Source organism: Indicator indicator, chromosome 21, assembly GCF_027791375.1.
Source record: "Indicator indicator isolate 239-I01 chromosome 21, UM_Iind_1.1, whole genome shotgun sequence".
Taxonomy (NCBI): domain Eukaryota; kingdom Metazoa; phylum Chordata; class Aves; order Piciformes; family Indicatoridae; genus Indicator; species Indicator indicator.
The window spans coordinates 7264602-7287742 of record NC_072030.1 but is presented as its reverse complement, the minus strand read 5'-3'; the positions used below and the strand labels follow the sequence as shown (position 1 = coordinate 7287742).

The following is a 23141-nucleotide window of genomic DNA, read 5'->3' as shown; positions in this document are numbered from 1 at the left end:
AAGAAATCTCTTCATGAAACTGAGCAATTAATTTGAAAACAAAACCTACTGTTTTGTCCTTACTGAAGTTCCAGAAGTACACTGACATTAGATCTCGGTTCTGCTGAAGAGAGTGAGGTTTCCAAATTGTTGTTCACTTGCACTGCAGTAGTTTTAAATCTGTGGGATGTGGGGAACATGGGGAATATACTGAGAAATCCAAATCTCAAGGAAAGAGTTCTATGGGAGGTTGAAATCAGCATGAGAGGAGTGCTAGGTTAGAATTAATTTAAACTCGTTCTCCCCAAATATAAAAGCTATAAAAGCAGTATTGTGAATATTGGTCCTGCTTGGAAGTTGCTGGTGAGCTGGTTTGCAATGCAAAGAGCAGGGCACAGGCAACCCATGCAGCTCCCTGCGTGTGCCAACACTGGGGGTACAGAGAACTCAGGAGGCCCAGCATGAGGTGGTGGTGGCAGCAGAAGGTCTGTGTGGGATTCCCTGATGCAGGAGCTAGTGTGTTAAAAGAAACCTGAGCTGCTTTGGGGAGCAGGGGCTGGCAGAGGCCCTAGTGTTATGTTTCATGGGGAACTAGTGAAGAGGATGAGGAGCAGTTCATTCCAGGCTCATCTTCTCCCAGCCCTGTCTGCCAGCTACCCATTAATCAGATTTTTCAGATTTCTTCAGTACTCTGGCTCAGTGTTGATAGCATAACACAGGTGTAGCACAATCTGGCTTTCATTGCCAATCGCTACCTCAGTTTTGTGAGGCAGTCTCCACTCTGCTGCTGTGAGCAGTGGCTGTGGTAGCTGGGCTGCTGGATCTTCTGAACCTTCCAGTGTGTTCTGTAGGCACCAGGCATATGAATCTCTCCTGTCAGACTACAGTACTGGGGTTTTTTTCAGGCTCTGAAAGTTTTAACAGATTTAGAGCTTTTTTTTTATTCCTGTGAGCTCTAAATATTTTTTTTTTCAAGTCAAAGTATATTTAATTTTGCAAATTATTTTAGGTCTGTATGAGTATTTTGCAATGCCTTTCCACAGACTACCATCAGCAAAAACAATCTTAAATCTTGCTAGTCCGTTGCTCTGTCTTGGCAATCTAGCAGACTTTACTAAAACCAAGAAAACAGATATGTGAATTCCTGTAAATGTGAGAGATGGTAGAATGCACAGTGAGAGACAGGGCAGAGGCTAGCAGATTTAAGAACACCAAACACTCTTTCCTCTCACCTGGCAATGTACAGAAGCTGACTAGACTTTGGGAACTGGGTTCAATAATTCTGGGAGGACTTCTGAGGAATATACAAGTATATTAATGTTGTCCTAATTTAAAAGGGAAGTCATTAATTGAAGAGCCAAATTTAAAATTGCCAAGATTTGTGATAATTTATAAACACAGAGAAAAACAGAGATCCTCAAGAGATGTAAAGCAGTATCTGTGAGGTTATTAAAGAGGCTGTATTAGGCTCAGTTTGTTGCTCTCCACAAAACTAGGCTTTCACATAGCAAACTCACAATAGAATTTAACATTAAATGAAGTTTTATGTAGGCATTCAGGTTTTTTTCTACTTACTGAAATTCAAATCCAGGTATCAGAATGTCAGCCTTCTATTTAATTCAATGTACACCTTTCTTTGAGTGGAAATTATTTTAAATTGTCTTTGATATATTTTACTCAGTGTGATTTTTCTTTTTTTCTTTCTATTTTTAAAGAGGACAATAATACAAGAGTTTTGTTTGAACGTGTTTTAACTTCAGGGAGCCTTCCACCTGAGAAATCTGGGTACGTCTGCAAAAGCAGTTTCACTATGCTAAAAAAGATACATGACCCCTGTCAACTACAAACATCCCAAAGACATTAGAAAAATGACCAACAGGACAAAATTAGGTACAGATGTTCCTTCCCCTCTTCATGCTGTCCAAAATAGCAACAACTGTGACAGATTTGTGAAAATCCCTATCCTACTTGCAGTGAAGTTCTTTAAGTTGATTGACTTTAAAACCTCATTGCTGCAGCACTGTTGAGGATAGAGTGCAAAGCCCTCCTGCTCAGTAAGGATTCAATGGATTGAGCGGGTGGCATGGCTGATGTCATGTACCACTGACTAGAGAGAGGCTTCAGGTAGATAGATGGGGAGAGGGAGCTGAAAACTTCTTTCAGGAGCATTACACTGGAGAAGGTGAGTCAGGAACTTATTGAGGAGAGTGCTGAACAGCTCTGAGCCAACTGGAAATAAAACAGTGAAAGAACCAAAAAATACTTGGATTAACATTTTCATGACCACTTTTAAAATTTACTTTGGTGGAGAAAGGGTTAGTGAAGGAAGCCTTTGCAGTCCAAGTGTGCACCATTGTTCTGGAGGACATATGCATCAAACATGGCACTGCTGTCCATATTCATTCTGCACTTCGATTCTGAGCTTTCATGAGAAATGGCTCATTTTAAAACTGAGACAAAACCCAAGATTTTAGAAATTGAATCTTCTTGAAAGGTGATCTCCAAAGCTAAAATGAATGTTGAATCAAGTTCAGAAATGTGATCAGATGTTGCTTAGTTTATGTATGAGACTCTGCAGAGTAAGCAGTAACTGTGTATGTGTTGGGCCATCTGAAATGCTGAAGTGCTGTCTGTTGTGTTACAGTGTATTGCTCTTGCCTGCTAGAATCTGCTAGTCTTTGCAAAGAAACTAAACCATGGTCTGTGTTGAAAAGTCCTTCACATATCAGGATGAGAGTAAAATTCTGTGTAGCGGGCTGAGTAAAATCTATTTGTTGCATTTTACATTGATGATAAAAGCTTACCTCAAATGCTGAAGTCACACCAGTGATCCTTCCCTTTCCATAGCCAAGTCCTTTACAGTCCACTAGGTGGAAAGCTTTTAGAGAGCTATGTAAGGCACTGGGAAGATAATGCATGTTATAGATGCATCTACAGTAAACCACAGGAAGAGTTTCCTCTTTCCAGACTGCTTCCTTGGAAACTGTCCTCTTGTCTGTAACTGGGTTGTGAGCAGTAATTCTGTCTCCTTCAGCAAGTGCCTATCTGTTCTTTTGCAGGGAAATCTGGGCTCGGTTTTTAGCTTTTGAAAGTAACATTGGTGATCTAGCTAGTATACTGAAAGTTGAAAAACGAAGGTTTACAGCATTCAAGGAAGAATACGAGGGTAAAGAAACAGCTCTGCTGGTAGACAGGTATAAGTTCATGGATTTGTATCCTTGCTCTGCTAGCGAACTGAAGGCCCTTGGTTATAAGGTATGTGGATAAGAACACTTTATTTTACTGTTACTCTTTTCAGTACTAGCAAACTCAGACAATTCCTTGTTTAAGGTTTGCATTACATTTTTTCTCTTTGATAGAAAAGCAGGAAGAACAGACCTGATATGCCTCCTTTTTGTCTTGTTGGGCAGCAAAGTGCCAAGCACTATGGGCCCAGGGCAGAAAGGAGGAAGGAATACAACTATTAGCAACTTTGTGTATTCATATTTACCTCCCATCTTCCCATGGAAAGGTCAATGTGTTAATGTCATCACCACTCAGCTACAGGTCTGCACTTCAAACGTAAACCTGAGCTCCTGAAAACCCACAAAATTCTTTTGCAAGTTTGTGAAATAAGGTCACTGGCGTGAAACATTGCTGGCTGCCCTTCCCCTCCAGTTGCCAAAACTGGGCTCACTTCATGGAGAGCCACATCAAACCAGCAGCCATACTGCAGTCCCAGTGGTTGCTGCAAAAGGCTAAGGAAAACTACCTAGAGATCAGGGCTGCCTGCTTTTTCCCAGTTATTTATTATGGCTAAAGTGCTTTGGTGCTGCTATTTGGAATTTACAGTCTAGGCCAGACACCTCCATCTTGTTTCTGACCACATGTACTTTAACCACTGTTTTAGTCTAGAACTAACAGTTAAACAGAATAAAATGTTAAATTTTAATAGTTTGTTTTTAAAGCATGATGTAAAATAGGCTGTCAAAGAGGCAGAAACGGCTCTGTTGTTGGAGGAAATGCACTTTCTCATTTGTGTGAACAGGATGAGAGCCTTCAATACATGTCTCAAAATGGAACCCTCAGCTTCCATTTATTTCTTACACAGAAAAGTAATAAACACAGAACTCATCAAAGTTAACAAAGCAGCTGAACTGTTGCTCTTCACACACTAGTAAAATAACCTTATGGGTGGAAATAAGTCACACTGACCCACTCAGTACATTTCTTAAAACTGTTTGGAAGTTGCAGATGTGCTTACAAGATAGTAGGTCCTGCTGTGAGGTGGGGTGCACCCAAAATGATTCAGCCCTTGGACTGATTCCTGTTGCTTGTAACTTGCCAAAACGTAATCCTGTTTGAACTGATGCTTTGCATGCCTGCTGACTGCCTTATGGTTTATTTCTTCTCCAGCTAAAGCAAGCTATGGAATTAAATGAGGGAGAACTGATAGTTGTGAAGGCCTAGTGGTCTGCACCTGTTCACCTAAACCTTTTTAACCTAAAAAAAGGAACCACTCAGAAATGACAAATATGGTCCCATTCAGTAACAAAACCAAGTGTTTCTGACTCCCAGCTGGGTCACTGTTAAGACTAAATGTTTGATGGAAATGTGCAAGTTAAGTCCAGATGGTCTTCTAAGAGGACATCTGAAATTACAATGATGACAAAGTGAGAATAAGCAACTGGTGTAGAGAGATGTTTTATTCTGTAATTTCAACAAGCAATTGCCTTTTGCAGGATGTCTCCCGTGCCAAGCTGGCAGCTATCATTCCAGACCCTGTGGTTGCACCTTCCATTGTGCCTGTTCTCAAAGATGAAGTGGACAGAAAACCTGAATATCCAAAACCAGACACTCAGCAAATGATTCCATTTCAGCCAAGACACTTAGCACGTAAGTCAGAGGTTCAGTCAGAAGTGGCTGTACTTTACCTGATGGCAAGTTATTAACATGTTTGTTTAGTGAACCTAGTCACAGAGAATTTCCTATAGTCTTCAGTCATCTAAACATGTACTTAAATTTTAGGCTGTTATTGCATTGGAATGCTTTAGGCATATATATTTTACTTAATACTAGGGTCACATGGAAATAAGTACAAGTAGTTTGGGGTCTGGTAAATGATAATAAGGTGTTACACACACTGCTCATAGGCTTCAGATCAGAGACTAAGCAATATGTAATTACTAGAGGCAAAAGTGACAGGGCAGTCATTATTTGCACCAACTAATAATGCTGCACAAGTAATTAAGTCTAGCTCTCTTGCACTGGTTTCACGCACATTTTCTTCCCACAGCTCCAGGTTTACATCCCGTCCCAGGAGGTGTATTTCCTGTTCCACCAGCAGCTGTAGTTCTCATGAAGCTCCTGCCACCTCCTGTTTGTTTTCAGGTTTGTTTTAAGGAATTCTGAAAACTTCAAAAAGTTGAAGAAATTCTGTTTTGACAAAACCACAGTATATATCACGCTATCACTCTATTGCAAATAACCTTCTCCAATTTTATTTTTTTTTTTTTTAAATCAGGGGCCCTTTGTCCAAGTGGATGAGCTCATGGAGATCTTTAGAAGATGCAAACTGCCAGACAGTAAGTGACTTGTTCACTCTGCAGTAGTTCAGCATTATGACTTCGTTTTACATATGGATGTTGCTGTCTAAAATCCAGTCCTCATTTACAGATCTGTAATTATTACTTGGCTATGGCTGTAGGCTGGAATCTACAAACAGATGCTTGCACATTTAACTGTGGGGAGCTCAAAGTCAGAAAGCTGAAAAATACCAGTTGCTGCTTTAATTGTGGTGGTAGTCATTAAGAGAAAAGAAACGAAGATTTTCAGAATAGCCTTTAAAAGAAGCAAGGTGTTATTTCTAGCAGCATTGTAACTGTAAACTAAAACTTTTCTGCCACTATGGTAACTTCAGTGGTAGGCATAACTCTGTGTGTGCATTACTGCAGTGTTGAGAACAATTCAAGAGCAGTGGTTTCTGAGCTCCGACAGTGAAGGCAGAGTTCTGAAATACAGAAACAGGTCCCTACTTCTAGGCTTCATGTAAACTATGGCAGATGGTAATGTGCTATCCTTTCACCCCCTTAGTTTAAGGAGCAAAGAAAGATGGAATTCATTTCTTTCAGAGTGAAAATAAACCATCTATTTCAATGATACCTGGTATTTTTGAAGTTTTCTCTGGTGATAGCAGAAACTGACTTGCTCTGCACTTTCTGATGAATCATGAACTACTTACACTGTTTCCCCAGTAGGCTTTCCTGTTTTATTAAGCTTGCAAATTGACCTCAATACTCCTGTAAAGGGAGGTATCAAGCTGAGGCAGCAGCATCTACTTTATAATTACTGTTTGCCACAGCTCAGACTTTTAGGCAGCCGAAACTACATTCTTAACATTTGTAGAATAGGACAGAAAAAAGTGTCATGTTCCAGAAATCTGCAAGTCTGTCTTGGTGTCCCGCTTTGCATGCTTCTTTCTAGTCAGGGAATTTCACAAATTAAACAAATCCCTTTTTCTTTCTCAAGCTGTTGATGAAGCTGTACGAATAATTACTGGAGGCCTACCTGAAATAGCTGTGGAAGGCAATGGACCTGTGGAAAACAACACTATGCTCAATAAGGCTGTGAAGAGACCACATGAAGACTCCGATGACGACGAGGAGAAAGGATCTGTAGTTCCCCCCGTACATGACATTTACAGAGCACGACAGCAAAAGAGAATCCGGTGAAACAAGTCTGGAGTTCCACTGTGATAGACAAAGACTTGCATTGAGTCCGTCAGTCTCTTAAAAGTCAAGCATTTAAAAGGGACAGCTGCAAACAAACAATGAATAATCTTGAAAATGGTTTTGTTACTGTGGTGCCTCTTCTCCCACATGGTTCTTGATCTGCAGACAACCGGAACAACCTTCGAATGTGCCCTAACGAAACTAGGTTTTCAAAACCAAAAGTGCAAAATGTCAAAACTGCGTTTTGTTCTTCAAGGGTATTCACATCTACCACTTGAAATCTTGTGGGTTTTCAACAGTTTTATTTTAAAAACTGGATGGCTTATACTTGTGAAGCATTTTTAATTCACATTTTCTGGAAAAACAGTCGTTCTCAGTTTGTTCATGTAGTGTCCTGCCTGTTTGTTTTTATTTATGGCAGAATGTACGAAACCTGTTTTGTAGTTGAAAATGGAAAAAACCATTCCTTTAAAGTAAAAGGATATCCGCAACATCATGCCTCATTCTGGTTTTATTCAAACACAGCAAGTTACTTCTTAAATATTACTTAGCCACTTCAAAAGCAATGTTAATAAGACCATCACAGGAAATTGACCAGAGCATACATAGTAGAAGTAGCTGTTTTTTCCATTTTTCTAGAGGATACAGTATACTTTTGCTTTTAATTCCATGACTGTTTAAAGAAGACAGTATCGTAAGACAAACTGGGTACACATTTCTATGTGGATTGTCCAAGAATACTGGCTAACATAGTCTGTCCCTGGAGAACTGCAGTGGTCTTCCACTAAATGTACAAAGCTAAATGTTAATCAATTAGCTATAGCTTCACCTGCTGTTGTCAAACAAGCTAACAAAAACACTAGGAATTCTCAAAACAGGTTCTATGAATACTTTCAGCTTTTAACTTGTAACTGGCTGGTCAGAATTGTGCTCTGACCAGCCTGTAAGAACCACCCTGGACTGCAAGAAATTCAGATACTTGGACACATTGAAAACTATTCTGGCCCCCAGCAGGCTGGATGGCAGCCGGTCAGTGTTCTAATCTACCAGCCTGAACAGTGAAACAGTGCAGGGATAATCATGGAAACATTCACATGCAGCTAGGGTCTGGCCTTATCAATCCTAGAATTTCTGCTTTGCTATTTCTTTTAAAAAGAATATAGAGAAAAAAACCAAACTATTTGTCATCCACTAGCATTAAAAAAAACAAACCAGCCAGGGAAAATCATTAAGGGGAACTGCACTTTGGAGCGTTTCTTAGTTGCTTTAGACCTTTGCTGGTGACCAGCCTACACCACCCACTCTCAGAGGCATTGTGTGTGCCCCAAAAGGGGAGACTGGAGCCAGAGATGGGTACTGCACTTCTTCCTACTTGAAGCCTTAGGATCAAACCCCTGCTGTAAAGAGAGAGAGAGAGAGGGGGGACTTCCTGCATCCACCATGCAAGCAACATGCATGCACTGGTGACAGCATAATCCACACTTCAATGTCAGAGTAAGCAGGAGGTGGCCATTATGGACATCATGACCCTGAAGTCCAGAACTGGGAGCAACCACACAGAGTAAGTGAGTACAATCTATTGATAATTCAGTCCCATTCCTTCTGGCACCAGTCAGGTACTTTTCAAAGCCTTTTCTGAGTATGCTGTTTCCCCATAACAATGTTCTTCTCCACATCCTTGAGTTCCTTCCCCACTGCACTTGAATTTTTATAGTCTGCCTAACTCCAAGGGGCCCTTAAGGCAGCTGCTAGGCAACACTAAAATAGAAATTTACATCAGCAATTTGTAACTTCAGCAACTCTTTTAACAAAAATGAAAATAGCTTTGTCTTTGTTACTTTTCTTTTATTCCTGTCTCTAGCACTAGCATTTCTGGGAGCTCTTTCCTTACACAGACAACTGAATTGATTTTTTTTGGAGCTGCAGAGCTATAGGCTGTATTTTGAAGTAGATCCTGCACAAGTAACATAATACAGTAAGCAGATGCAGTAATCTTGAAGACCTCTGTAGTACCCTTTGATGAATTAAAAATTAAATGGATCATGCCAAAAACCTACTCAGAAATTTTTGTTCTGGCTAACCCACCTAACTCAGAAGATTCAAAGACGTGCATCCATTTTACCATCTGAGTACATTTAGCCAAGAGAAAAATCACTTGTCTGAGCTGCAGGATTGTAGTAGGTTTGTTTTTTTTTTCCCTTTGAGAAGGGGGTTTGTAATGAATGAGAAAAGATTTGTTTTATAGTTGCACAGACTAGTAAGAACAAAAGGTCTCACTTATCCCAATTTCCTCCAGACACAGTTAGGGCAGCTACATCCACACTGACATTTGAAGGAAAGCTGCAAAAGGGAAGTATCAACACTGATTCAGAACCAATGCTTCTTTCTAGAAGTTCTATTATTTTGTCTGACTAGTAGATTAATAAAATTAACCTGGATGTCAGCAATAAAAGGGATCTTTCATTTATTTATTTTTCGTAACTGGTTGGGTTCTTTTGAAGAAGACAACACATTCTATCTTGATTAGTCTAGTACTTGGGACACTTCCTCTTTGTAACTGAGAACTTTGCTTTCATAATTACTGTAACACAGCACTGTGCTCAACTAGGAGAAAATTTCCAATGTACTTACCTCCTAGCTGGGTTTGAAATTCCATCAAGGCTGCAAGATCACTGAGCTCTTCTGTGAACACTTGCCCATACAACACATAGCTAATTAAATTCAAGACCTACAAAATACTTTTAAATTTCAAGAACACCTCTACAAAGTAAAAAAAAATATCCCCTGTATATTCAAACTAACATTAAATCATTCACTTCTCACAGAACATTAAAATTACTTTTACTTCTGACAGTGCTCTGCACTTCCTGGTCATTTTTGAAGATGTCATTGAATATGAAACCATCTTCAGGTGTAGTTTTTAAAAAACAAGTAACATTTTCAGCCTCAAGTTTCACACACTTTAAATCCACCTTCTGAAAATGACAAAGATTTACTTCAAAATCACTCTTTCACATAAAAAGAAGTAAACTACTAGCAAAAAAAGAAGGTAAGAAATGCCACTTTTATCAAAACATTTTATCTCTGCCCTTCTGAAGTCTTTACAAGAGATAAATACAGCTGCAATCTATAAGATTGCCACCTTTGTAAGTACTGTACATAGCAGAGGACAGTTACCCAATAACCAGAAAATTTGCTACAAAAATATATTATGTTTTATAACATCTGCAGGTAAACAGCAAAAAAATGCTATTAAAAATGCAGAAAAAATTAGTAGCCTACCATACTAACCATAATGTTACAATAAAGTGCTGTTTGGCTTTGTTTTTTTGCCTGTTAAAGTTTCTCCAGAATTTTAGCTTTCTCCTTAAGTTTTAAAAGATAATTTTTTTTAAAGCCAGATCACTCCTTCTGGGAAGAACCACTGCCAATCAGTAAATTAAGAATAAAATGCCCTAAAATGAGCCACTTAAGTACAAAGTTTGGTTCTTAATCTTGTCCTGTCTAGCATCAATTCAAACATTAAAAGTCACAGCCAGCAAACTACCCAGACATCCCCTCCAGGTACATACTTACATTAAAAATGCATCTCTCTCTCACCATTTACTTCAGAATCCCTTTTGCATCTCATGTATTTTCCTCATCAACCATCACTAGTGAATTAAAAGGAACCAATATTTACATGGAAAGCTGTTTTCCTAGACAAGTGTTGGTGCAATGTTTAATAGCCAACGATAACACCCCAAGAGCACACAAACTGGCTCTAAGATTCCTCTGACTTCCCTACAGGTTGGGATTCTTCATTAGCCAGTATTTTACCAAGGACTGCATCGTAGTAAGGGCTGAAGACCATTTTGTTGTAGTTGACCAGACGGGCATACTTGACAGCAATCTCTTCCAGCTCTCTTTGAATAGGACCTAATCCTCCAGGAACAGCAGGTAACGATTTCTGGTGACTGGATGCAAGATAGTTCTCCAGAAACTTTTGAATTCGAGAATCTGGAAAAATTGGACCAAGGGTTTTGGTTTGTTTTTCAAGAGACAATCAGTCAGAAACAGCACAATCTCACGTTGAGTACAGAAAGCCTGAGCACACTAAACAAGTATTTGAAACAGATGAAATGAGAAACTATATGGATATGCCACCAACAGCTCTGTGAAGACAGACAAGTGGTCACTAGAGGACAGCATACCTATTAGCTTGCATATGGTGTTCTCCGGACCGGCCACCGCTTGGATTTGTCCTTTAAGTACAGTCTCTTTCTCCACTGAGAGTGGCGTGAAGCCGTGCTGGGAGAGGCAGCTGTTCACCTCAGCACACACCTTTTCAGCAATGGTAGCCAAAGACTCCTTCAGGTTAAAGGACCTGGGGAATGTGGAGTAGAGCATTACTGAGCTAATGCAGTTACTCACTTTCTTCCCACCTTTTACAAATTCTCCAATTGTAGTTGCTGTGTCTATCAAATGTAATAGAAGTGTAATCCAAATCCAGAACTATAAAGAATAATACATGATATGCATGTATAGAAGATAAAGTTGAGATACAAAACAAGGAGGTAGGATAGCACTCAAGATTTCCAGCCTGTAGGCTTTCTGCCTACACAGATCTCTGACTAATGAAAGAAGTTCCCAGCCAATCTGTGCACAGCAATCACTCTACACCTGCAGGCAGCTGCCCATGCCGCACTCAAACCCCAAGGGAGCCTGGCCCAAGCCCTGCTCACACTCATGTGAACCAGACAGGCATCATGAGAAAAACATGCTCTGAAACAAGGAGCATGTACATTCCAGAAAACAACAGAGCCAGAGAAGACAGCTCTGAGTAAGCTGAAAAAAACCTGGCAGTCTAGGCTCATAAAAGGCCCTCATCGCTTCACCTACATATTCTGCAGTCCGCAGCCAAAGAGGTGCTTACACTTATTATTTGCTTCACCTGCCTCTGGGTGACCAGAACTATTCCATACTCACCTCAGATGCATTCCTGTCAGCAGCACCTTGACAACGGTTTTGATTTTCTCTGCAAATCCAGGCATATCGACGAGTGCCGAGCCTGCTGCACTGAATGTGACCAAAAGGACTGTGCCAATCATGAGGAGCTGCTCCAGCTCCAGCTGTATTTCCTGGAAGCGAGTCTGGTCCATTAGCAGTGTCTGCAAAGAATGAGGAAGCCAGCACAGAACAGAGTCAGAATGCTGGGCTGTGGAGCGACACTGTGATGCCTGCCTGTTCACAGCAGTGAAGTCATAGACACAGAAAGGAGCAACACGTGCTCAGCAGGTGAGTATCAGGAACAAAACGGAAAGAATTAACTCTTCTTTTCCAACTGAGAAAGATTCAGTACTGAAGAAGTACCCGAGAGCTACAAAAACTCTCAATCAAGAGAGCTTTTGATATTTTACTTCCTGTGAGGCTACAAATGCAAACAGTTTGTTATATCCCAGAAAAGCACAGCAAGCACAGGAATATTTTTTTTTCTGTTAATACCTACTTCTGGAAAGGGCCTGTTTACATGATCCCACTTTAGGAGCTTCAGATAGGCCTGATTTTGTACTGCAGAGGAGCACAAGGCAGAAGCTCCACCAGTAGCACCATCATCACTACAGTGGGAAGGCAATGTTTTAGATCTCAGCTTTGTAAGATCATCTGCTGCTTCTTGCAACCACTTTGTGACAAGGTCTAAAGAATCTGGAAAAGCAGGGAAAAAGAAGAATCTTATTACGAAAATTCCTTTCCAAAGATAGATTTTTCCACCAATAATTGCCATAATATCCCATAAGTTACTATTGCTAACCCCCATGATACCAGCTATTGACATGCATTTCATTTCTTGCATTAAGCAAAACATCTAAAAATTAAAACCACCCCAGCTACAGGAAACTAGAGGTAAGATGATGCTAGGTAACTGTGCCCTACACTGCACTGAAATGAAACTCAGCTCCAGTGCACTACATGCAGACCTGTTGTGCTGGCAGATTTTTTCAAACCACAGTTTTGGGGCACAGGCTGTCATTTACTATATGAATTCTACAACTTAATACAAAAATCTGACTTCTCATGATCTACAAGCAAAGACAGGCAGTTTACTGGAAGGTCAGAGGGGAAGAAAGAAAGAAAGAAAGGAACAAAGTCATACTTGGATGTTTCTCAAGAAACTCCTGAAACTTCTTTCTTTCATATTCAGCAGACTGCTGCATTAATTTTGGCCTAATACTACTGACAGCGAAGTTTGCCATATCCATTTTCATTAGGTCTAATACAGAGAAAATTGCTCTAAACAAACAAACAGAAAAAGTTATTCAAGGCTTCAGTTCTTTAAGAGGTATTATTTACAAGATTTACTACAGATTGTCTAAGGAAAGAACAGAAACATGTATGAGAAACATTAATAGGATGCCTAACAATTTAAGAGCACGAGACAGAGGAAGCTTGAGCAAACATGTAAGTGCATGCATGTGCCTCTTCTGAGCAGGAAATAAATCTTGCTCTTCTATCAAAGAACCTCCATGGAATTAACTTTACTCACTCCATAGATTACATCTCCCAGGCTGTGCAGTATCATACGTTGGAAACATAAAAAGACATCTGGGTTTCCAAGTTTACATGCTATCCCTGTGGGCAGCTTATAAAGCTAGCTTCAATGAATACTAAGACCCAAGGGAGGAAAAGAAAAAGATTAAAAAAACCCCAAACCAACCAAAAAAAGAAAAAAAAGAAAAAAAACAACCCACAAACCACCACCAAACCCAAAACAAAACAAAACATAAAACCCAAACAAAACCACCAAAGAAAAACACCTTAATTTCAAAGCAACCTAATTCCTGCCGGCAATATTTCTGCCAGTCAGTCCTGAACTCCTGGAAGTTTATCAAATTAGAAAACAACAGTATTAATGAACTTTATTCTGTTGAGACCTTGAGCTGTTTAGCTGACAATGTGGTGCCAAAGCAGAAGCCTCAGCGCTCCCAGATGTGGTATGGACACTCCTTTTAGAAATGAAAGGATGTTTTATGGGAGTGGAGTGGGAGGTAACGGACAAACTGCTGGAGAACAGGAATACCCATTTCCTCTGCTCTTGCTTGCTTTTTTCCCCGCTTCTGCTGCCAATATGAAATTCTGATACAAACTGACCATTCACTTCCTATCTCAAGGCTTGTATGAATCTGGCATTAAAGAAAATGCAGGGGCCAGACAAATACACCAGTTCAGCAGAACAAAGATAGTCCTTGTTACAGACTTCTGGAGCATCTCTCCCATTCACACCCACAACCCTTTCTGTCACCCTTTTTGTCTACAAAGATCTGCAGGTTGCCCTGCTGGAAACCACCTCATATCTGAAATTATTTAAGGGACTCTCAGTGTGGCTTATAAATACCATTTCAGTACCTGAACAGAGGAACTATTTCATGAATGTCTTTCAGCTTCTTAATTTCTTCATCTCGAGCCGGAGCACAAAGTGTCCCCATCATCCCAATAACAAATTCGACCAACTTAGAAATGTCAAGGGCCCCATTCTCTGCCTCCTGTTTAATCAAATCCAGATCAAGAACTTCTGTAATCTGGTTTCTCAGTCTAGTATGACGAGGCAATAAGAAAGACAGGAGATTCTGAAATGGAAAGTTTTTAACAGTGGATTAGTTCTACATATCAAAGACTACAATGATCAAATCATTCTTGAACCACTTTATGTAAGCTAATTTCTCTTTACAAGTATAACCCTTTTTTTTCAATTATTTGTAACAAACCATTCACCAGCTTTAAATCTTTCACCTCATTCTGTGTGATACTGAAGTTAGTAAGTGATAAATACTCTGTCATACAGGTCATACTTAAGATTATTGTGCTTGATTTTGTCACCCAGTGTGGAGGCATTTCACTGATTCTGTAATACCACTGCCATACCATGAAGGAAGCTTGGAACTAAGAAGCTAGTATCATTTCCCATGATCTTACATCATTTGGCATTTGTTTTTACATTCAAATTTCTCCTCTGGAGTTAAGAACTTAAATATCTTCAGAGTCAATGATATAGTAACGAAAAAGATCAAGAGAGTCCCTTATGAAAAGCCAAGCTTTAACCACTTTTGCTCATACATATCAATGCACCTACTCCAATTCAATAATTTACCCTGATAGCACAGCAGCTTACCTCTTTAATTTCTCCCAGTAGTTTAATTGCATGGTCATATGTCGGTGGATCTTCCTTCAGCTGAGCTTCCAGACAGTCCCAGAAAGCTTTATGCACAATCTCTCTCACTTTTTTTTCTAGGCTGTGGGCAAACACGACCAGTTAAAAAGAACAGTACTTCTCCGTGCACCACCTCACAGAGATACTCTGCAGCTCCTGAAGAAGAACATGTAATAATAATATGAACATAATGTAATCATGAATGTATGACAATTAACAGGGAGCTGTCATTTTGAATTACCCAGAAAAGCAAGAAAAACTGGAGACAAGATTTGGATCCTCCTGAAGGGTTACACACAAGCACAGGGCAAACACACAAGTTAAAATCCTTGAAAGTATCTAGCATGTGCTACCTCTAAACTAAATAATTGAAAGGGAAAAATAAATTGGGGGGGGGGGGGGGAAATCACAAAAATTACAGTGTCTCTTCCAAAGGCCAGTGTCCATGTTCCTTTCAAAGCAAGGAACTAAGCAAATGCAATTCTATTGAGTAAAATTCATTCAGTACCCATTCCTCATTCAAAATACTGAAAGTGACTCGCAGTCTTCTGTTTAGACCAGGTTGAACTTCAGTGCTGAAGAACTAAAATGCTTACAGGAAGAGCGTGCAGACAAAGCACATCCACAACAAACAGCAGGTTCCCAAGGCTCTGGCTACCTGTGCAGCTGACATTCAGAGCGTGCCCAGAGGTACTTATGTCCTGTGGCCCTCAGGGCATCCAACAGGTGCTCTACTGACAGCTGTGAACACAGCCACAACTGCTTGCTCCTCCTACTACTTCTCTACACCCACATTTGGGCAGCAGTGAGACACACAAACCCCCACATTTAATCCAAGACAGACTCCCTCTTGGATTAAAGCAAACATCTGATTGACTGCTCGCTCTTTCCCTCACAAAAGCCAAACAACACAGGGAACTTGTACTACAGCAGGCCTGGCCCTTCACAAAGCCCAAGCACTCCTGGAGCAAGGTGACCTCTGCAACACATCCCTTTACTGGCTGCCATTCTGTTGGTTACTACCATTTGGTACCAATCTTACCTGTGTTCTGGTAATTCAGCTGGTTTGATCTGAAAGTCTCCATTAACAACAATTTCATGTGCTAACACCATGTTGGTTACTCCCTTGGCTGTTTCCATGAGCTCTTCTATTGACACAGGCCAAGGAGGACTAGCTGTAACATCAATTAAACTCTGTCAGTCAGTCGTGTATAAAAGTCTGTGGAAAAAGTCTGCTTTCTATCTTCTTGACAGTACAGAGGGCTAAAGACAGTACCATCTGAAGATTCCTTTCCTTCCCTTCCTGTCCCAACTGGTGGTGACACATTTGGAGTACTACTGAAAACAACAAAGTGAACCCCCCTGATATTCTGGACTCAGTATGTCAACTGCTTCCAAGTTCTATTAAACTCTTTTAAAAAACAATACCAAAAAAACCTTCAAATTCCCATTTTTTAGGGCTGCTTAACAGCATCTTAGCATGTTTCCCCATACTGTAGGAAGAAATCATTAAAAACACTAGAATTTTCACAGCAGTATGTCCCCAATTATTGTGCAGATAGTGGTACTTTCATTTTACATTTTTCAAGGAAGTGACTTCATCTCTAAAGCAGTCATCAACCAAACCACCATTAATATTTAGCAATTACACACTAGCAGCTAATTATTCTCACTACTTGCAGTGTAACTGAAACTTCTCCAAACTCTACTTTTTTTTCTAGAGGCCACTGTTCAAGCCACAAAGGATGTGACCCAGCACCAATGCCTAAAACTTCTTCCTCTGGCAGGCATTTGGGGCTGAGGAGGATGTGCAAGCAGCTTTAAATTGGGGTCCTCAGGCACTTAAGCAAGGAGGTGGAAGTTCCAAACCTGAGGAAACATGCTAGTTTTCATTAGGCAGGAGACCAAGGTAGTGACTGACTGTAGAAATCCAAGAGGCAAACCAGGGACAGGCACAGCTTCAGGAAACTTAAACAGGCCACAACAGTTCAGAAGGTTCAGCTGATAATGCAAAGAGCAGCAACATTTTAGCCAGAATACACTGGAATACTGCTTATCCTTCCTGGAAATGCAGACATGCAAAGGTATTTAAGATGCATATGGCTCTGAGCAACAAGGCTATTGTGTAGAATTAAGTGCTAAAACTAAATGGGGAGAGAGGTCTTACAAAACACCTTTGCTGCACAGCCAGCGATCAGGACTCATGTGATATTTAGTTGCAAAGCAGTCAAACTTGCACAGAGTATTGTAAAACACCATAGAAAAAAAAATGCAGAATTTCCTCTTTATTTTTAATAAAGCTTTTTGCTTACACTTGGGTGTGTCATTTCTGTGCGACCCTGGAGCGCTCTGCCGTATTCTTTTTCTGACGGACTGATCTGGGTTGTCCAAGCTCTCCTCTTGACCATCCTCCAAACCACTCAATTTCTCCTCACTTGAATGTGGTTTGTCAGGATTCTGAGACATTTTCAGTTGGCTCTTTTCAGAAAAAAAAAAAAAAAAAAAAAAAAAGGGAATGAATAAGCATTTTGATAGGGCTGAGTGGGTACACATCAACAGGAGTTGTCCCGATTAAAACAAAATTAACATGGAAAGAATTCTTATGAGGAATTACATGATGTCATTCCCATAATGTTAGGGACCTGGACTGAATGACTCACTTCCCATCTTACACAAAACGGGATGCTTTCAACACAGCTCTCATTTACTTACTCTGCATTCCAAGTGACTTCTCCAAAACATGAAACTGTTCCCAAAACAGGTGAGAAAGGAAAACTTATTTCCTTTCTGAGTGTTGCTTGTGAGAGAGCAGTGACAAACACCTTCAGAATCGCATCAAACACGTTTTACAGAAAGATTACTGTCAAATGAGACATTGTCTACTACATAATGATAAATCTTCTTGTACCTAATGTACCCCCCCCTGAACTATGCTCTTCCCCAACTGCTCAGAAGTTTTCCCTCCACGTGATCCAAAAGCATTAAGAAGCAGGAAATGACTAGAGATAAATTAATATAAAATTCTACTCCAGTATTTTCATTCTATGCCAGTCATGATTTGTGCATAAAATATGATAATTCTTTTTTAATTATTAAGACAGTAAACAACATATAGTATTTAAAACAGTATTTATTAAACATTCTATATTAATATTTATATTACACCACAGGTATCAGCAGTATATCCAAAGTTACCATCAGAAAAGCAGGTCTCACCAGTCATTATTTTCAATTATTTCATATTCAGAGTTCCCTCCAAAGAACTTAATTTGCACATCTTACCACTGAAAATGCTCCATCATACAGGAAGCTACTGTTCAAGCTTCAATTTTACAAAAATCTAATAGAGAGCATATGATGTCCCTAACTCAATTAAATAACCTGAATGTTCTGTGAAGTCAGGAAGAGTCTACCTTTCATAAAAGAAGAAAGTTCCTGGAAAAACAGCTACTTTCAAATTTGAAAGAAAATAAGCTCTCAGCAAGAGCTGCAGTCTCCAGATGCACCTCACAGCTACCAGGAAAAAGTACTTGTAGCATCAACAACTACACCAAAGACAATGGGACATAAGCAAGCAACCATGCAGAAATACAAAACAGAGCTGTAATACCTAGCCCTGCTCCATCACTGCTTAAATTAATTGCACCAGTGTTATTATACAGGACAGCTGGAAAGCTCAGTGCATAGAAGAAATGGTTTTGTTCTACATCAATGACTCAGAATCATCGTCCTGCTGGATGCATAAGGTAGACAACAATACACAACGCTTGTCCACAGCACCATATGATTCCTGTTTTAGAAAATAAAACAAAGCATAAAACCCATGGGATAAATTACAGTGTGGCAGTTTAGGCTGGGTGCCCCCTGCCACTGCTGCATGAGATACACCTCTGGTGTCCTGGGTGCTCATCCAATAGGGGTGGACACAGGAAACAACGTATTTCTACCCATAAGTCCTGCGTCCTATAAAGCCATCTGCAGAGTCATTCTCTTCCTCTTTCTTCCCTCTGCTCCCATGGGAGATGTCCTCTCTTATCGGGTAATGCCGGGGGAGTATCCTTAAGGCCTCTTAGGCCTGTCTAGGCCTAATGCCAGGAGGAGAATGGAGGGGGGGGCAGTCTCAGACCTGGCCAGCCTGAGACTTGCCTAGCAGTGGGAGGGGGGGAAGGAAGAGCCCTGAGGGATTGGGTAGACCCTCAGGTGGGAGGAAGGGAGGATTGGGAAGCTTTGGGGAATTCTGTGAGGGGTTCTGTATGCTTTAGGATGTTCTTTTCCACTATGCTTTGTAGTTTGTAGTTTCTCTGTAGCTTCACCAATTGCTTTTCCATTTAAACTTTCCATCACTCTCCAATCCGTTTGCGTGTGTCATTCTTTTGTCCCTTTCGGGGCAAGAGATGTTCTGGCTGGCCTCAAACCAGCACACAGGGTAAACCCAAAACATCAGTACAGGTATTCCTAGACCCATATATTAGCCCCCACCTCTAGGTGGAGTAGAGCCACTGATGTCCCTGCTCCAAACACCTGATCATCTGCCCCTTTAGATACACAGACAACCCCAGCCAGGACAGGAAAGTGGCAGTCTATGCAGAGCTGCTGTCATACTGCCAGCCTTTTAACTACGGCAGAGACAGCCTCCAGCTAGGTGTAAATTAAAGCATCCAAACCAGCATGCAAGTGGGAAACCACTGCCATACTCCAGAAGTAGTGGATCTCAAGCCTAGTGGATTAAAGGTCTGTTACTGCAGACACTCCAGCAGCAAGAAGGTGAGGAGTTTTGTCAGTAAGGAAGCAGTTAACAGAGAAGATCATAGCAAGAGCTGCAACATGGAAATTAACACAGACCTGGCTAAACAAGTGGGAAACCTCTTGTTAAATTTGGCTAGAATAAAAACTATTATAAAGGCTTCCATGTTCATTCAACCAGACTAGGTGGTTGTTCTTCCTAACCATTCTCTTCCACAAAGCATCCTTACTGATGCACAAAGCATCTGAAGCACAGAGATGATTCAGCTAAGAGCCAATAAGCTCTTTAATGTACATGACACTTCATAGTGCCTTGCAATCTCTCACAGCACTTTATCCTCACTACCCCTAGAGAAGTAGAGAAAAAGTAAAATATATCTTACTTACAGAGGGGAGACTGAGGTGTGAGTTAAGCTGCTTGAGGCCTCACAGAAGATAAATTACAGGATCAAGATGACAATCAGCCTCATGATGATTAACCTCAGCTTTACCTAGCAGGCCATCATTCCTACCACGCAGACTACATCCTAAAGTAGCACCTTCCATAAAACAGCAGATCAAGCACAACAGTCCCAAACCCAACAATTTTTAATTAACATTTGTTTTTAAAATCCCTATTTCAACTGTAGAAAGGAGATGCAAGAAGTCCTGGGCATTTCTACCAAATGACGGTTCAGCAGATGAGGTAAACAGGCACACTTGTTGGTTTAGTTTGCAACAGTCTACTCTGTTCTGCTGGATTACTGCTATTATTTGCCAGAATGCATCTAGAACACGTCCTCTTTCCACTGGCTAAATAAGCTTCACAATACCTCTCTCCAAAGCACAATTGTCATCCTTCCTTTCACAGAAACAACTCTGACTCTTCATAAAGCAAAGTCTACTTCTTCTTAGCACTTTCCTTACATTTATTCTTAGTAAAAACAGAAATGGAAAATTAAAAAAAAAAAATAAAACGTCAACAAAATATTTTCCACAGGTTCATCAAACATCCTCAAATCATCTGATGCACACCAGCATTTAAATAAACACAACTGTGTTTCCGTGAAGCATACACAAGGTTGGAGCTGTACCTCCTACCTTCAGGTGTGTCCCCGCTGCTCTGTATGAGGCAAGACTCACAACTCCCTTTATCTCCAGGCCAAACACACAAGCCCTGAGGGCTACCTTTCTTCAAACTTTGTTCCAACCTTGAACTCTCCCTCTTTCCCTCTATTCACCTGCCACATCACAACCTGCGTTCCCCTCACAATCTACTAACAGGCTACACCTCAGCTTTACAGAGAGAAGATGTAGCCTACCCTCTGTCCCTCTTCTAAGCTAAGAGGCACACTTACGAACTTCTACCACTCTCCCTGTCTGCAGCCTGTCCTGTGCAGGGCCCTAGAAGTCCCGGTCCATGAGGAGGGCCTCCTAAAGAGAGCACGTGCGGTGTCATGACAGAAACTCTGTACAACGGAATAGCAATGTTACTGCACCACCCCCTTACCCTTCCCATTGCTAGGTTATCAATTTTCCTGCATATTTGCACGGGTCCACAAGTTTCACGGCGCCCTGTGCACTCATAACCGGGCCACAGGGAAAACGAGCCCCTGGGGCGGGGCGCGGCCCGGGGCCGCTCCTCCAGACGCCAAACGGGCGAGCCACTAAAAGGGGATGGCACAGACTCCGTCGCCCAGCAGTGAGCCCCAGCCACGTTCCCCAGCAAACACGTCCCGGGGGCAGGGCTTCCCGGGTCCAGTCCCGTAGGCGGCCCTTGCCGGCCTTAGAGCCTCCAGCCGGGGCCGCCCCAGGCCCACTCCCAGCCCTACCAGGCCCTCCCCGTCGCCCCAGGCCCGGCGGCCTCCAGCCCGCACCTCCGTCAGCCGCCTCCCCTTCCCCCGCTTCCTTACCACCGCCGCCGCCTTACCACTGCTCGGAGAGGGAGCCGCAGCTACCGGCTCTAACGTCCCCAGCCGCCGCCGCCGCTGCGAGGCTGGGCCGGAGGCGCAGCCCCAGCGTCAGGGCGGGCTACGGCAGCTGCCGGGCGGCAAGGGAGCGGCTCCCGGCGGCCCGCCCCGCGCTGGGCCCCACCGGGGCGGAGCGAGAAGCCCCCAGCGCCGCGCCATGCAGTTATTTGGGGGTTTTGCCGCCCAGGGGGAGCCCAGAAGGGCGGCAGGAGCAAGAAGGGGTGTAAGAATAATCCTCAGTATTACAGCTCACCGCTGCTGTGCGGGAGAGGGGGGTCGCCTCTAACAAGGAGCAGGTCTCTACAGCAAGGCAAGGCACGATCTGTCCACAGTAGCCTCCACCCGCACCCTAGCACCGATACAGAGATACTGCCCTCTCCCCCTGTGCTTTAAACTAAATCCACCTTACAGCCGGCTTACACTGTGACCGTCAGTCGCGGCAGCTCAACAGTGCCGTCTGAGCTGTATCACGCTCAGGGAGGAAGGAGACGTCGGCCCTGCCTTGCACCCACCCACCCATGAAGACTCCAGCACACAGCTCCTGCCCAGCTCTCTGCAGACTGCTTTTCAGTAGGCTGAGAGCAGCCTGGCACCAAAGCCAGCCAGTGACTCACAGTGCAGCACTATCTGCAATTCAGAACTCATACTCTGGCAGGCAATGCCCATAGCCAGGAACTCACTTTCAAGATAGAAATCTCATCCTCTTAAGGGTGAGAGACAGACAGCAGGCAACAAGTAACCTAGGAAAAGTGTGATCAGAAATTCGAGAAAATAAAGGTGGGGAGGGGTGGAAGGGCAGTTGAAGTAAGCTAAACCAATTTTTCTGCTAAAGTGCATTTATAACAAAAACTAAGAACTTGAAAAAAAAATACTAAAAAGGGGTTGCACTTCCTCCACACTGTTGTTTTTCAACAACTGATTATCTTTCAGAAGTCCTTTCTAGCTGAGTAGAATAAGCCTCTTACACATTTGTCTTCCATCCCCCATCAGAATACAGTAACACATTGTCCTGTTTCACACCAAGTCATCATCTCACTTTCAGAGCAAGTGCTCTGGAGAAGCAACAAGCACTGGCAACAGACATCACTAACGACTAAGGAGCTGTTTAGTGATACATTACAGGATCTCACACAGGACAGTGTTCCTAAACAGCTCACCACATGTTTGTAACAGTACTATTTTGTCTTCCTGGTTAAATTACCTTTGATCCCAATTAAACCAGCTTCCTTTCCCCCCAAAATAAGAAAGAACAGAACACTATTGAAACTGTAAGGAACAATATTTGTGCCTTCTTGCAATAGTATAATGAAGTTTGGTTGGCATCATCCCAAGGATAAATTCACAAGCCTTAGATCTGTAAGTATGCTATATATTTTCCTGCTTGCAATTGCCTGTGTTGCACCACTTGGGGTTTCCACTGTAGACTAGACATACAGATAAAATATACATCCATAAGAAACCCAAAGGCCTTTCCTTTGCTCCAGCTCTTTTCTAATTACAGCTGGTGACATCAAGTAAGGTTTCGAGAAGGAGCAAAACACCGCAGGGATGAAGATAAGTAGCCTTAAACAGTAT

At 41.8% G+C, this 23141-nt stretch overlaps 3 protein-coding genes across 3 annotated transcripts in view; 2 read left to right on the top strand and 1 right to left on the bottom strand.

Moving 5' to 3' along the window:
• The window catches only part of CSTF3 (cleavage stimulation factor subunit 3), a 48034-nt gene extending 41345 nt beyond the window's left edge, over positions 1-6689 (top strand). The window contains exons 16-21 of the mRNA XM_054390314.1: positions 1695-1764; positions 3039-3234; positions 4701-4854; positions 5255-5349; positions 5483-5543; positions 6487-6689. Coding sequence (XP_054246289.1) covers positions 1695-1764; positions 3039-3234; positions 4701-4854; positions 5255-5349; positions 5483-5543; positions 6487-6689 — 779 coding nt within the window. The remainder of the gene's footprint in view (positions 1-1694; positions 1765-3038; positions 3235-4700; positions 4855-5254; positions 5350-5482; positions 5544-6486) is intronic.
• Positions 6690-10288: 3599 nt separating this feature from the next.
• TCP11L1 (t-complex 11 like 1) lies at positions 10289-17340 on the bottom strand. Its single transcript, XM_054390477.1, has 9 exons — positions 17187-17340; positions 15917-16049; positions 14836-14956; positions 14073-14293; positions 12823-12959; positions 12178-12374; positions 11658-11839; positions 10883-11055; positions 10289-10688 (listed from the first exon to the last, which is right to left on the bottom strand). The coding sequence occupies exons 1-9, from the start codon at positions 17338-17340 to the stop codon at positions 10453-10455; spliced, it is 1554 nt and encodes a 517-aa protein (XP_054246452.1). The 3' UTR covers positions 10289-10452.
• Positions 17341-19542: 2202 nt separating this feature from the next.
• On the top strand, positions 19543-21793 carry LOC128974196 (translation initiation factor IF-2-like). Its single transcript, XM_054390748.1, has 2 exons — positions 19543-19638; positions 21122-21793. The coding sequence occupies exons 1-2, from the start codon at positions 19543-19545 to the stop codon at positions 21791-21793; spliced, it is 768 nt and encodes a 255-aa protein (XP_054246723.1).
• Positions 21794-23141: the final 1348 nt, after the last annotated feature.